The 14,998-nt window shown below is 36.9% G+C and overlaps 1 protein-coding gene across 2 annotated transcripts; it reads left to right on the top strand.

Annotated features, from left to right (window-relative positions):
• The first annotated feature begins 5,621 nt into the window (after nucleotides 1-5,621).
• On the top strand, nucleotides 5,622-12,619 carry pcgf1 (polycomb group ring finger 1). 2 transcript variants are annotated; one of them, XM_054597857.1, is made up of 9 exons: nucleotides 5,622-5,741; nucleotides 6,804-6,906; nucleotides 7,002-7,154; nucleotides 7,371-7,442; nucleotides 8,200-8,305; nucleotides 8,472-8,514; nucleotides 10,792-10,878; nucleotides 12,084-12,164; nucleotides 12,470-12,619. In XM_054597857.1, exons 1-9 carry the CDS (start codon nucleotides 5,655-5,657, stop codon nucleotides 12,518-12,520), a joined length of 783 nt encoding a protein of 260 aa, XP_054453832.1. In that variant the 5' UTR covers nucleotides 5,622-5,654; the 3' UTR covers nucleotides 12,521-12,619. The 2 variants fall into 2 exon arrangements, with proteins under 2 accessions (XP_054453832.1, XP_054453831.1); XM_054597856.1 differs by having other exon boundaries at nucleotides 6,801-6,906; nucleotides 12,470-12,615.
• The last annotated feature ends 2,379 nt before the right edge of the window (nucleotides 12,620-14,998 follow it).

Below are 14,998 nucleotides of genomic sequence, written 5' to 3'. Positions count from 1 at the left end.
CTCATTTTTATTTCTGTCATTTCTCAATAAAATAAAATGAATCCTCAAATCCTTCATAATAGCACCGCCTTTGTAGTCCTGGCAGGTGTTTGATCCGTCAGATAAACTAATCTTTTCCCAATAAAAGTGAAGGACGGGAGAAATAGCTGGCAGATTTGCAGACACTTCAAGAAAATAGGGCTTCTATTGTCCATGATTTTGACATGAAGTAATGACAACGAATGAAAGGCTTGGATCCGTCTTCATCCTCTCCCTTTCTCGTCGGCTCTTTTGCCTCTTCGCTCACTCTCTCTCTCTTTCTTCTTCTCCCGTCCGTTGGATGTTGCCATGCTGTGATCCTCCTGCGCCTCCAGGCCCCTCAGGTTATTTGGATATCGCGTGGAGTCAAAGCCCTGTCAGTCAGATAAGCAGTGACCTCGCGGGCCCAGCAGATAAGACGTTACATGGCAAGAGGAAATGGCAGACAGCGGGGGACACAAGGCCTGACTATGAAGGCTCGGTGAAGCGAGACTGATCACAACGGCTCTTCAAACTAAAAAAGAAAGAAAAAAAAAAAAGGCTGCCAAGAATGAAACTATATTGCCTTTTGGTTTTTTTTCCAATTTAGATTGACTCAATGTGATTTGGACTTCATTGGCAAGTGCTTGTCTTTTCAACTGAAGAAAGAAAATAATCAAAATGTGTTACAAGTTCTCACAAAAGGATGAATGGAAAGGGAAACGTTCTCAAAAATAACAATATTACTAGACAGTGTCATTATTAAAGTAACCTTTATTGGAAATATCAAAATCTAAAGACAACTGCATCAATTATGAGTCTTAATTATCACTGATAGACACCCATAAACAAACATAAATGCCAGATTTAACAGTCTCAATAAATAGGTTGCACAGAGCCATTGCTGCTGCTCCACACTCGCTGAGTTGGTTGGAACAAGACAAACTTGCCAGTCACTCCGTTACACTGGGAAATTACAAAAGGGTGAATGAAGGGCGAGTCTTTGTTTAGGACGGCAGCTTTTTGGGTGGTCCACAGGTTGGAAGCCCTCTGGGAGGGATCAGGGAGACCTCCACATATAATACCAATACGTCGACCTGTTCAAACAGGGTAAGCGCTAATTCAGAGCTCAGCCGCAACCAAGAATACATTTTCTTCCCCATTTACAGATTAATTTTCTGCAAAAGCTATACTTTTCATTCTTGTCATGATTAAATAATTGTTAGTAATTTGGGGGGGAAAAAGAAACTGGTTGTAGCCCACGTCTGAGTCAAAACCTCAGATGAATTACTTATTCAAAACCATAAGACATCTCACTACCACAGAAGCCTGAATGAAAACAAAAAACACAGCACAGAACAATACAAACTGGTGATTTAAATAATATTGTCCCAAACACACAAGCCACGTGATTATCTAGGGAAATGTTTGCGGAGCCCACACACTCTTTCATTTCAACTCCCTACTTCATATTCACACATATTTAAACGTAGGTCTGGGAGCTGCCCAGGACAACCGCAGGCCTCCGCCGCTGGCCACCGAGCCAATGGTTCAGTTCTTTTTCTCAAGAGCCCCTCGATGGTTGTTGTTCAGGGACGGGAGAGAGAAGTACTCATTCAACCCCCAAACACTTCAGTCACAAGCTCTCCTCTAAGTGAAAGGGTTACTGCTGCAAAGATTGGATTCATAAAGCCAATTAAACTCAGTTTAGCTATTTTGTTTTATTTATGAAACAAATAAATGTTTAACATAATGTAGCCGATAGAAATCATTAATGTGCATTGTGTTGAATAGGAGAGCACACTTATATGGGTTGCAGCTTTTTAAGAAACTGAAATACATATATGTGTATTTGCACGCTCTTTTTTTAATTTATTATACCTTTTGGTTTTTCTCTTGATGCTACATTGCTGATTAGTTATTAATGACATCTGCATCAAGGTGTGTGACATAACTTACCAGACCTGATGGGATTGCGTGCAGTGGTGAGAGCAGGCCACCCTCCACGATGCCTGAGTACTGTAGGACTCAATATGTCAGAGGATTCAGGTTACAAGACCCACCATGTTGTTGCTGGGGATTGTGGTTGAACAGTGTTTTTCCCACACTTCACCTTTTATCCTGGAACACCTACAGGTGTGGTACTATTAGTACTCTTTACTCCATGTAATGCGGTTTAAAAAAACAGCAGAGGTACAACATCATTGCCAACAAGATTTCAATCTGGGCCGTTGCCAAATACGTCTGTGCATCTTATCAGCGGGTCTCCAACATACCGATAGATTACTGAATACAACTGTAAGGCCTATATGATTCTATTATGAGTGGATTAGCACCAGTTAGAATTGATAAGGAATACAATGCCATAGTCTACACTGGTTTAAGAGTTGGAGGCTTTGTGTGCACATACTTTGTAAAGACAACCCAAGAGCCTGGGCCCTGAGCAGGAGGTTTGTTTACTGATTTCAGAAGTTATAATGGCCTCTTTTCTTCATCAACAGCATTAAACGAAGTGCGAATGAGTGTATGACACTGCTTTACTCGATGACGCTTTAAAAGTATCAGCACGAGCCAAAGGCTGCAACCCAATCGTTGAAGTGTGTGCCTGCAGTGCCCTCTATTGCCAACAGAACAGATTAACAAGCGGTTGTATTATGAGTGAAGGCTCAGTGTATTATCTATTCACATACTTTATACAAAGTTAAACTGAGGATAAGTTATGTTTTCCTTATAAAAGCCCTAAAAGCGAAAATGTAAAAGGCATAAGATAGCTTTTAGTGCAGCCTAAATGGTTTCTTAACTGACAACAACTCTAGTGTGAGCATGTCATATAATTGTATGTACAACTCCATGTATGTGAGAGAAGGAGAGTGCATGTTTGAGGGATTCTTTTGTTCAAAGAGCTGAACAATAGGCCTATAATGTATCCATCCATAAACACAACTTTGGGGTGAAAAATGTAATTTGACAAAAAAAGAAAAGTATATTTCAGGGATTGTCACCCGTTTAAAAAACCTTAAACCATGCAGATAATTCTTTAAAATCCCCTTAACAGGAAAGGTAGGGTTGGATCATATTAAAACGTTTTTTGAGGGTTTAAAAAAAACTTCTTAAACAGAGGAGATAGCTAATTGAACCCTTTTACTATATTGCAATCTATTTGTACCTGAAACATGGCGTGAACCCCCACAAATGTGGAGAAACTACCTTTTATTTACACCTTAAATTAAAAAGAAAGTGGAGCAAAGTTGGTTTGTTTTTAGGAAATAAAGTTATGGAAACAGGCCTGTATACAGTGAACGTGGAGAGGTACCGCAGGTCCTTCCTTCCTGCTGCTGTCAGGTTGCACAACCAGCTCTGCTCCCAGTAGACCACACGACACTAATGCACTGTGCAATTTGCACCCACTCCCGCGATCACATCACCCCTGTTCTTCAGAAACTCCACTGGCTTCCCGTCCCACAACGGATCCAGTACAAAGTCCTGCTCCTCACCCACAAAGCCCTCCATAATGAGGCCCCCTCCTACCTCACCGACCTGCTCCATCACCACACTCCGTCCCGTCGGCTACGCTCCTCTGATGCCAACCTACTATCTCTGCCAGTCAGGACCAAGCACCGGACATGGGGCGACAGAGCATTCTCAATAGCTGCCCCCTCACTCTGGAACTCTCTCCCCAAACACATCCGAGACTGCAATAATCTTTCAATGTTCAAATCAGAAATCAAAACTCACCTCTTCAAAACTGCTTTTAATGTCTGACTAATGCTGTGTTTTAAGTTTTAGAGTTTTAAATGCTGTTTTTAAATGTCTGTAAAGTGTCTTTGAATACTCTGAAAAGCGCTCTATAAATAGAATGTATTATTATTATTATTAATAGTTATAATAGTTTCTGTCTGTATATATAATATTTCAGTTACTGTGGATTCTTTACTGTTTTTTACAGTTTTTTTATTGCTCATTTGCTTATTTATAATACTTATTTTGATCTTGTTTTTTTGTTTCTTTTACTATGTATCTTGTTTGCACTTTACCCTATGCTGCTGTAATCCTGTAAATGTCCCCGCTGCGGGACTAATAAAGGATTATTTTATCTTAATCAATACAAATACACTGTGCAATTACAGTTATAATAGTTTTTTTTTCTGTCTGTAAATATAATATTTCAGTTATTGTTGATTTCTACTGTTTTTTATTGCTTATTTATAATACTTGTTCTTTTTTTTTTTATTTCATTTTTATTTTATCTTGTTGTATTATTTGTTTATTTTTCTTTTTTTTCTGTCTGTAAATATAATATTTCAGTTATTGTTGATTTCTACTGTTTTTTATTGCTTATTTATTTTTTTGCTTATTTATAATACTTGTTTATAGTTATAATTTTTTTTATTTCATTTTTATTTTATCTTTTTTTTTTTACTATGTATCTTGTGTGCACTATCCTCTATGCTGCTGTAACTAATAGATTATCTTATCTTAACGTGACTATATGTATTTGATTTTTTTTTTTCTGTTTGTAAATTTTTTTTTGCTTTGGTACTGTTTTTGTTTTTTATTCTACTTTACATTTCTATTATTTGTTTATTTTTCTTTTTTTTTTTTCTGTCTGTAAATATAATATTTCAGTTATTGTTGATTTCTACTGTTTTTTATTGCTTATTTATAATACTTGTTGATTTCTTTTTTTTATTTCATTTTTATTTTATCTTATTTTTCTTTTTCTTTTACTATGTATCTTGTGTGCACTATCCTCTATGCTGCTGTAATCCTGTAATTTTTGACTGTCTGTAAATAATAAAGGATTATTTTTATTTTAATTTCCAATACAAATACACTGTGCAATTATTGTTTTTTTTTTTTTTTGTAAATATAATATTTCAGTTATTGTTGATTTCTACTGTTTTTTATTGCTTTTTTTTTTTTTTTGCTTATTTATTTCTACTGTTTTTTAATACCTGTTATAATTTTTTAAATTTCATTTTTATTTTATCTTGTTTTTCTTTTTTACTTGTATCTATGTATCTTGTGTGCACTATAATCTATGCTGGCTGTAACTAATAAAGGATTATCTTATCTTAACGTGACTATATGTATTTAATAAAATTTTTTTTTGACTATATGTATTTAATTTTTTTCTTTTCTAAATTTTTTTTTTGTGGCAAAGTGTTTTTTATTCTACTTTACATTTCTATTATTTGTTTATTTTTCTTTTTTTTTTCTGTCTGTAAATATAATATTTCAGTTATTGTTGATTTCTACTGTTTTTTATTGCTTATTTATAATACTTGTTCTTTTTTTTCTGTCTGTAAATATAATATTTCAGTTATTGTTATTTCTTATTATTATAATTTTTTTTTTTTATTTAATTTTCATTTTTTTATTTTATCTTGTTTTTCTTTTACTATGTATCTTGTGTGCACTATCCTCTATGCTGCTGTAACCAATAAAGGATCTTAACGTGACTATGTATTTTATTTTTTTTTTTTCAAAAAAAATTTTTTTGCTTTGGTAAACTGTTTTTAATTCTACTTTACATTTCTATCATTTGTTTATTTATTTTTATTTTTTTCTCGCTTCTATTTTGCAGTTACCCGCCTCCTCCAGATCGTACAAAAACACACTTCCGGTTTACCCGGAAGTACGCATAATTCCCAAAGATGGCGGAGCAAGGTCCGATGGCCATAGCGATGCGGCTACGAAACCAGCTCCAGTCCGTCTACAAACTGGACCCGCTGAGGAACGAGGTGAGCGGACACGTTAACGGAACCGTGCGGGGAGTCCCGCTGCAGCAGAGCCCGGCTGAACGCACGCATTTAGCGGGAGATCGTTGTCGTCTCCGCGGCGCTGATGCAGAAGAGAGGAGAGCAACGCTGGAGCGCCGCGCTGCGTCTGCGCATGCGCGAACGCAACGCTGTGCTGCGTCTGCGCATGCGCGAACGCTTCCACAGCGGAGCAGCGTGCAGGGATCCCACCAGTGAAGCTGTTTACCAGTTTAAAGCTGTATATTCAACACGTTTAACTGGGAGAGTTCACATTCAACGTTGTGTTGTTCATAACAAACCTTTCATGACGTGTTTACTTACCTAAATCAGGCACAGAGGTCAAAGGTCAGGGGCAGCTGTTTTGACCAAAGGGGCTTGATCTTAATTACTTTTTTATTTTTATGTCATAAAAATACATCCAATTTGCTTTTAAATTAGCCACAAAATAATATTTGCATTAACTCAATAATAATGCAAATATTTATGAAGTTACTGTTTAGTTTGGACACAACTTCTCATTCAATGGTTTTCTTTAAAGATAAAGAGATAAAGAGATTTTTATTGTCATTGTAGTGATGCAATTAAACACAATAACAACAATATACAGATAAAAATGCACAAAAGGAATGAAAACGTTACTATGTACAGCAGGTGAGTATTTAAAATTAAAAAATTGTGCAAACAGTGCAGTGTAAACATTGGTTTTGACAGTGCAAACAGAGTATAAAGTGTATCAGTGGAATTTTCTTTACTTTATTTTTATTTTAAAAAAATTCTACATTGTAGATTAATATTGAAGACATCCAAACTATGAAGGAACACATATGGAATTATGTGGTAAACAAACAAATGCAACAAACCAGAATATGTTTTATATTTTAGATTCTTCAAAGTAGTTGAATGAGAAGGTGTGTCCAAACTTTTGACTGGTACTGTATATATTGTGCAATGAGTTCAAGGCTAAGTTTTTTCTTTGTTTTTGGGGGGATGAATTTACCTTTAGAGACAAACATGTAAAACACCTTTTTGTCATCCTGACAGGAGGAGGTGAAGTTGAAGATCAAGGACCTGAACGAACACATCGTCTGCTACCTTTGCGCGGGTTACTTCATCGACGCCACGACAATAACGGAGTGTTTGCACACCTGTGAGTACAAACAGAGCTGGACAAAATCATTTGCATGTCATTAACTCGACTGAAGACGAGAGTGAAATGTGTTTCCTTTTCTTTCTGCTCTACAGTCTGTAAAAGTTGTATTGTGAAATACCTTCAAACGAGCAAGTATTGTCCGATGTGCAACATCAAAATCCATGAAACACAGCCTTTACTCAACCTCAAACTGGACCGAGTGATGCAGGACATTGTCTACAAACTGGTGCCAGGACTACAAGAAAGTACGTAAAAGCACTGCTGTCTGTATCACTGTGACGTAAAGTATCGTAATGTTTTCCTATAAATAAATGTTACTTCACAGCTGAAGAATAGTTTATTATTGACTGCATTAATCATATGGCAAGAGGAAATGGTATATACTTTTTAGCATATTTTAAAATCAGTGTTTTCTCTTTATCTGTCATGTTTGTCTAATATCAATCTTCTTGTTTGAACAGGTGAAGATAAGAGAATAAAGGAATTTTATCAGTCACGTGGGTTAGAGAGAGTCATCCAACCATCTGGAGACGGTAAGTCTTTCACTTAGTGACGTCTCAGTCTGTGATTAAGTTGCGTTGTGCTTGGATTGAAGAGTTGTTGTCTTTTTTTTCATATCTGTGGTGCTACACTGTGATTGCTGAGGTGTTTTGTTTCTAAACGGCACTTCTCAGGGGGAGGCGGAAACGGCTCAAAGTAGCCATTTATCAACACATTTTGAATATATTAAAATGAAAAGCATCTCTTCTACAATATAAGTCTGTTTAAACGGTCTTTGTTTACTTTCTTGCCTTTCCAGCTCTTCAATTTCTCCCTCAGTAATTTCAGTAGTTAGTAATGGGGCCACAACTGTATTAATAGAGTATGTAGAGATTTTTTCCTTTTTTTTTTTCCAATACCAGACACTGCTTTAATCAGGGAATGTAAAAGTTGTCATGAAGTAGCTGTAGTTTGAATCACTATAAGGGTTTATCAGGTGCAGAGAGAGTTTAACTGCTACTTCTATGCATTGATGACACAGATTTTTACCTAAGTTATGTCTTTGCTGATAAATGAAACTAAGGTGTGCAATGTCCAAAGTTGATATGGACTCTGAAGTTCAGCAAATTTCACTGTTAGTTTTTGAATTGAATAGTCTGTTGAGATTAATGAGCGGTTGTTTTCTCGTCAGTGGCAGGTGACACAAACTGCATCTGTATCCTGCAGCCTTCAGTGTGCAGCTAGTTGCTGTTCTGTTGTCCAGTCAGAGACGTGGTGATTAATGTGTACTTTGATTTTCCTTCTCCCCAGATGCTATACCCGACGCCACAGGTTTACCATACACAAGCTTCGACCATTCAAAAGCCCACTTCTACAGATACGATGAGCAGGTGTCGTTGTGTTTAGAAAGGCTAAGGTGAGCTTTTGTCTGTGATTATTATTTTTCAATTCATGCAATGAATCCCTTTGACGTTAGACTGATCAAATGTAAATAAAATATGCTGCCAAATGTGTCAGACTTTAAAGTTAAACCTGTCTTAAAGGCATGTTTTAAATCTGTATGCTCTGTTTTGTCTTCACAGTTCGTCGCTTGCTGGAAAAGACAAGACGAAACTCACCCTTCAGGTAAGTCGTATACACCAAAAACTATTCCCAGATTTATTCAGCCCTGTATTTCAGAACAGCCTGTGTACTAAGTGAAACTGCCGACCCATTGCTGGTTATGGACGCTTTCAAAAAGACTCTGCTCACAGGTTTGCACAACCGTGCAAAAACATGCCTCCAGGGGCACATTTTTGAAGCCCGAACAAGTAATTTTCTACCCTTAACTGCCAAGCAAATACATGGCACAGTGACATCTGCAGCAACAGCAGAATCCAGCACTCAGGGCTGGTTACTCTGGCTGCCTCATAATCGAGGAGAGACGGGGATAAGTGGGACCAAGTACACCAGTGAGGCATATAATCATTCTTTATTTTACCACCAAACCCGCTAATTTTCTAATTGTTTGAGAAAGTGTTTGCGGTGATAAGTGCTGACTTGTAGGACTTAACTAGATGTCTACCAATACAAACGTCAAACAGTGTATTTATGCCCAATAAACATCTAATATATATATTTTTTTTAATTGAGTTGGGTGCCAGAAAATTAAACCAGTGCGTCATAAAAGTACACTAAAGAAAGCTTTTAAATGTTGAATAATATTTAGCTTACAGAAAAATTTGCTTTGGACAGAAAATAAGTGCTTTTAATGACAGTGGTCCCATTGTGTTCATAGTCACAGTATAGTCTGTATATTAGTGTTTTCATTCTTACAGTTTCCTCATGCCTACTCACACACATTTACATTGTGCCTGTTTTGAAACACAGCTTGTTAAGCAATTTCAAACCCACCAAACTGAACAAAGTGACCTTGTCAGTTATTACTGTGCGTGCGTGCGTGTGTGTGTGTGCGTGTAACAAGGGAAGAGTGTTCGAGTCTTGATTCAGTACAATCTAAGCATTATAAAATCAAAGATCATTGGGGGGAGCAATTTAACTAAAAACACTGACTGTGTCAAATTCCACAGAGCTCATTATCCTCACAGCGCAGCCACCATGGTTCTCCATACTGCAGAGGCTTTAGTCAGCCAGCAGAGGGCACTGCTGATCAACATGTTTGTGTGTGTGTGTGTGTGTGTGTGACCGTCTTCGGCTCAAATCAAGATTTCAGATTTTGTATGTTTTTTAAATGTGGCAGATTTCAAAGATTCTCCAGTTTCGCTCGGTTTCCATGAAGATGAGAGCTTTAATGTTTAGTAATGTTTAAACAGACCAGGATGTTGTTGTTTTGGGCTTCTAATTGTGTTTTAAATTATGAGAAGAATATCCAAAACTAGAATAAAGTCACACAGGATGTGAACTAAAGGAGTTTTGGTGACGTATTGCTGATATCGGGGCATCGTCGTCCACCCTTGTCCTCTTAAAGATGTAACGTTTGAAATGTTGTTTATAGTTGTCTAATGTTACCGTGTGTCATTAGAACATGCAGCTTCATTCATCCTTTCCCAAATCTCAATATATGCATTTATGATCCCCCCTAACCTCTTTGTGAAGTGATAAAAATAGGTTTTAAAATATCTGAATTTGACTCTTTACCTTTTTTATTGCATGCTCTCCTCTCTCCCCTGTGCGTCCATTTATAATCCAATGTTTTTACTGAGGTGGAAATTCAGTGAAATAAATTTCTGCCTTGGCTTTTTAAAGAAATACTGTCCTTCACTGCATTCAGGCGGAGAAAGGAAGTAAAGCGCTACGGCTTCAGAGTGTAATAAGTCAGTTGGGAGTGGAAAAGGTCCAGCAGTAAGCTGGGGTTTTCTTCACTATAAATCTGTAAAGTGTAACAGGAGTACGCCAAGCACCGTCGATACGCTGATTCTGCCTTATTAGTTTACGCTTCTTGTGGAAATATGTTCCAGTTTGTGACAGTAAACTTTGTACGGACATTATAAAAACTACGATATTTGAATGCTAAAATGAAAAAACGGCAGCCTGTATTTCTAGTGTGACACACTAAACTAAAGAGACGTTTACACCTGAGTCTTTTTACATTATCTGGACAACAAAACCAAAAAATGTCAGTCAGCAACGAGTGGTGCCGTTAAGTAAATCCAAACGTACACTGGGTGATGTGCTTCCATTGTAAAGCTATGTGTTAAATATGAGGGTAAATCAAGCATTTTAACTGTCTTTATGAACAAGAAACCCCCCCCTAACCTGCTCCAGATTTTGGGTAATAAACACAAAGCTGTGTATGATTTGTTGGAATAACCTCCTAGATTTTATCATGTCATTGGCTGACAATATTGTTCACCTTTAAGTTTAAGTTTGTGTCAATGTATATGTTTGACTTTGTCTCTGCAGCAGAAGTTTGTTCGCTGTTCTGTCCGGGCGGAGGTGAGACACCTACGGAAAGTGCTCTGTCATCGGCTGAACGTGGAGAAGCAACAGGTCAGTCAATAATCCTCATTGATCCGTTAAAAGAAGACATTATGGAACACGCGACATTTAAGAGTCGTCAATATTTATTTGGCTTCTGCTGATGAGGACAAATGCGTTAAAAAGAAAAAAAAATACATCTGATGTGTTTTGAGAGGAAAAAAAACGTTTTTAGATTATTATATGTTTCACAATTAAACATTGAATGTGCCAAAAGCCGAGCTCTGATTTAGCAACAGCGTGTTGTTGTTCTACTAAGAGACTGATGCAATATTTATTAAGGCCTTATTGGCGAAGACTTTCCATATTCATGTGTGACATGAAATGTGTTCGTACAAAGTCCGACTGAAACGGTCTGAATGGAAAATAAGTTTTGATTTGTGAGCAGATGTTTAGTAAACTCATGTATTGGTACATGCTTGCATTAGTGCCAAGATACAGTATATTAAAGATAGGTAACCATAGCAACAACACTTATGATCACTGCTACATAACCAGCTGACTTACTGGTGAAATGTAACTTACCATGGGTCAAACTGACAATATAGAAACTCTTAAAAAGTTGTTGACAATTGTCAAGACTGCCTACATTTATCTGATTGGCCAAGTGCCAATTATAAACTCTAAATTAATATCGTTGTGTGTTATTGCCTTCATAAGACTGTCTTAGTTAATTACTCAAGAGTTTACCATAAATCCATTGTGGTCAAATTTGTGTTTTTAGATTTTAAATCATCTTGCATTTGCGGTTAATTAAACAAATTTCAGACGGTAAAGAAGCAGGAAAGTGCAGAAATCTGTTTGCTTTTGACCCTTAGTGGCTCTGAAAGTCTATCCTTGTCCGGATTTCTTCAGCCAATAAAATATTCGTGTTTTGCTGGTCGCTAAGCTCTGAAGGGATGAATAGATTTCCTGTGACTTCCTCTCAGACTGGAGGCTCTGTCAGGGTGGTTTTGGCTTCAATCCTCCCATCAAATAACATTTGTGTTTTCATAATTGTGATTTATCCATGCTTACCAAAAAAAAATCTGTGAGTTTGTCTTGTCGCCGCCATGAACCAAAATTGTGCGTTTTCAGTTGGATGGATGGGGGGGGGTAAAAAAAAAAAAGTGTCTGCTTCCTCGTCGCATGTTTTACGAGCAGCTAACAGGTTTTCTCATATAAAAAAAATTGCTTTCGGATTCCCGTTCACGTCTGTTTGTGTGGTCTCCCTTTAGGTCCAGATGTTGTTCAATAACGAGTCTCTGCCCGATCACATGACCATGAAACGGTTATGGCTCTCACACTGGTTTGGCAAGGTACGGTACAGCCGCTGTTAGCTAGAGCCAACGACACATTCCTTCACAGTTTGAACTGTCGGTCATTTGGAAAGTCTGGATAAAGTTTTTCATTATAACTAGAATCCTAAATCACTGTTTTCAACTTAAATAATTTCCAGTTAAAGTAAACGTTTTCAGTCTAGTTGTAGTGTGGCCTGTTAGCTTAAAACAAATCTTAATTTTATTTATTTAGAAGATGTTAATAGTTCCGTATACCTCCAATTAAAGTGTTTCCATCCCACATATATTAATATATAATATTTTTAAAATCTTTTCTCCCCTAGGCCCAACCATTAGTCCTTCACTACACCATCAAGGACAAAAGGACCAGATAGGACATGTTTTCACTACGAGGACAGCTGTACATATTTTGTACAATACATATTCTATTTTAATAGTGTTTGTGTACATATACTTATTTTCCTTGTTTTGTATTTTTGAAAATAAATTTGAAATGGGAAACTAATAGTTTGTATTACTCGGCTACAGAACAGCATGCTTTCATCTGCGTATAGATTTACAGGAAAGGCCCAACGTGTGTGCGTGTGCGTGTGTGTGTGTGTGTGCGTGTGTGTGTGTGTGTGTGTGTCTGCCCCCGCCCCCTTTTGGACAGGTTTATAATATTTGAAGTATGTATTGACTTGCTGCAGCTTTATTTCATTTTAACTTGAATTTAAGTAGTTTCTTGTACTTTTAGAAGACTTTCACAAGCTTTACAAAGTTATTTAGTTATTGGTTTCTGTCATAACATCTTGCCGTCATTATGTCACAAAGTGTGATTAATGATGCAGCGACTTTCTTTGCAAAGCCGAACAATAGTAGGTGTTGTATTTTTACATTGATGTCGAGGGAAAAGAAGTATGAACCACCAGCATGTTGCAACAAAATTTACATTATTGGGGAAAAAAATAGTTAACATGCAGTAAAGATAATAAGTCAGCTTCACCGTGCAGTTTTTTTTAAAATCACATGAAGCATACAAGCTATGCTCGAACATGATGTCTTAGACTTCTTCAACTTTTTAAATGTTTAAATTCAAGCAGCTACTCATAATTTTAGTGACTATAGTGTCCCTCTGTTGTGGAGCTCTTGGACGTTTTATTGGTTCACAACTTTGAATTTCAGCAGACTTAATTATATGATTTATTGAAATGGTAATTATATCTTACTGGCCCAACAAAAGGCAATCTGTAGTAGAACTGTTTTTGCACCGTTCTTTACGAATCCGCTCAAGTTTCACCTGGACTGAGTAAACAGCGATTCTGGACGCGGACTTGACCGTTGTTATCTTGAATCCATTCCTGTGCAGCTTTAAGCTTTATGTTTGAAGTTATTGCCTTACTGAAGAATAAATCTCTAAAGTGTCAGCTCTTTTGTAGACTGCAGCAGTTTTGTTTTTTTTATCCTCCTGGGCTTTGTTGCAGAGAAGCATCTCCACAGTGAGATGCTGCCACCACTGTGGTTTTTGCTCCGTGATGTAAGTTTCTGGAGATGCTGCAGTGAGTAACATGAAGGTCAAAAATGTCACTTTTCATCAGATCCTAGAATCTTCTTCCGCATTGTTTCAGTGTCCTATACTCTCATTCTGGTAAACACTATCCATATGATGAGTCACAGCCGTGAAGCTGAGCAGCGGTAGTTTTATGAGTCTCTTATCTCGGCCGTGTAACTCGGGGCTCCTTCGGGTTACAGATCTCTCAGATTTACAGCTTTGTCATGTTCTCTCCATATTTATCATTGACTTCACTGTAATCCGAGTGATATTTAGTGCCTTGGAACTTTGTCTTGTATTCCTCCCCTGAATGGTGTTTTTTTCAGTAAATGTGTTACAGATTTGTTTGTCATCATGATTTAGAGGCAGATGCATTTTAGATTACTTTTGCTTACACACAGGTGATCTTATTTCAACTTATTGTGTAAATTATGAAATCTGTAATAATTAAAATATAGGTCAAGCAAGCATTTATTTATTTTTTTTACATTTTAAAAAATATTTTTACTCATTGAAAATCATCTTTTTTTTCTTTCTTGGATATTAAAAATGCCTTTTTTTCTTTTGTTCCTATGGTACCAGAGAACACATTTTCTAACCACTTGAACAACACTTTCTTGACCTATAGATCACATGGGCAGTTGGTATTAAAGGCTTTTTTTTTTAAAGCATTATTACACCAGTTTTGTTGTTGATTTAAAGGAGAACTTAAACAATTGATCAGGGCTTTTACCTTAAGTTAGGGAACTTGCAAAAGACAGATTTCAACATGAATGGTCAAAATTGATGCAGCAGAGGAAGAGATGTCCAGATTTTTCAATCGCTAGTGTTGACCAAGATGCAAAACTGCTGGAATCTATATTTCCAATAATGTAACCCCACAGCATCTTCCATTAGATGACACATTTCAAACTCCATAAGGCAGTTTTTTTTCTGTTATGAATCTGTTCTCTGAGATATCTCATCAGGGTTACTGTCCTTGACTTCAAAAAGTTCCCTCCACATATAGACATAGACACAATCAGTGTCCTTTTAAGCATCATATCACACAATGTAAAAGCAGCTAAGCCAGCTGACATTCCACCTCGTGTTTTAAATGTTTATATGACACACTAATTAGTGATATTTTACTGAACATTTTAGAAGCGTATAGCAGAGAATAGGTTTTGGGGGGATTAGGGCAGTCTGCAGAGTGAAGGCTTGACAAGCATCTCTAGCTTTGACCCTGTTCAACATTTCATTTCATGGCTACATTTCTCGTACCCCCCTTCTCTCTTTGTAACCAGCTCTTGTTTTGCACTGACTGTGAAGACACTCCTTC

The sequence above is a fragment of the Anoplopoma fimbria genome, chromosome 4, assembly GCF_027596085.1.
Source record: "Anoplopoma fimbria isolate UVic2021 breed Golden Eagle Sablefish chromosome 4, Afim_UVic_2022, whole genome shotgun sequence".
NCBI lineage: Eukaryota > Metazoa > Chordata > Actinopteri > Perciformes > Anoplopomatidae > Anoplopoma > Anoplopoma fimbria.
The sequence above is the reverse complement of the archived record's forward strand: the minus strand, read 5'-3'. Positions and strand labels throughout refer to the sequence as shown.

Coding starts and splice junctions, on each gene's coding strand:
- pcgf1 (XM_054597856.1), top strand. CDS start 5,655: ATGGCGGAGCAAGGTCCGATGGCCATAGCGATGCGGCTACGAAACCAG. Junction 7,155..7,370: donor GGTGCCAGGACTACAAGAAA/GTACGTAAAAGC, acceptor TTGTTTGAACAG/GTGAAGATAAGAGAATAAAG. Junction 8,515..10,791: donor AGACGAAACTCACCCTTCAG/GTAAGTCGTATA, acceptor TTGTCTCTGCAG/CAGAAGTTTGTTCGCTGTTC.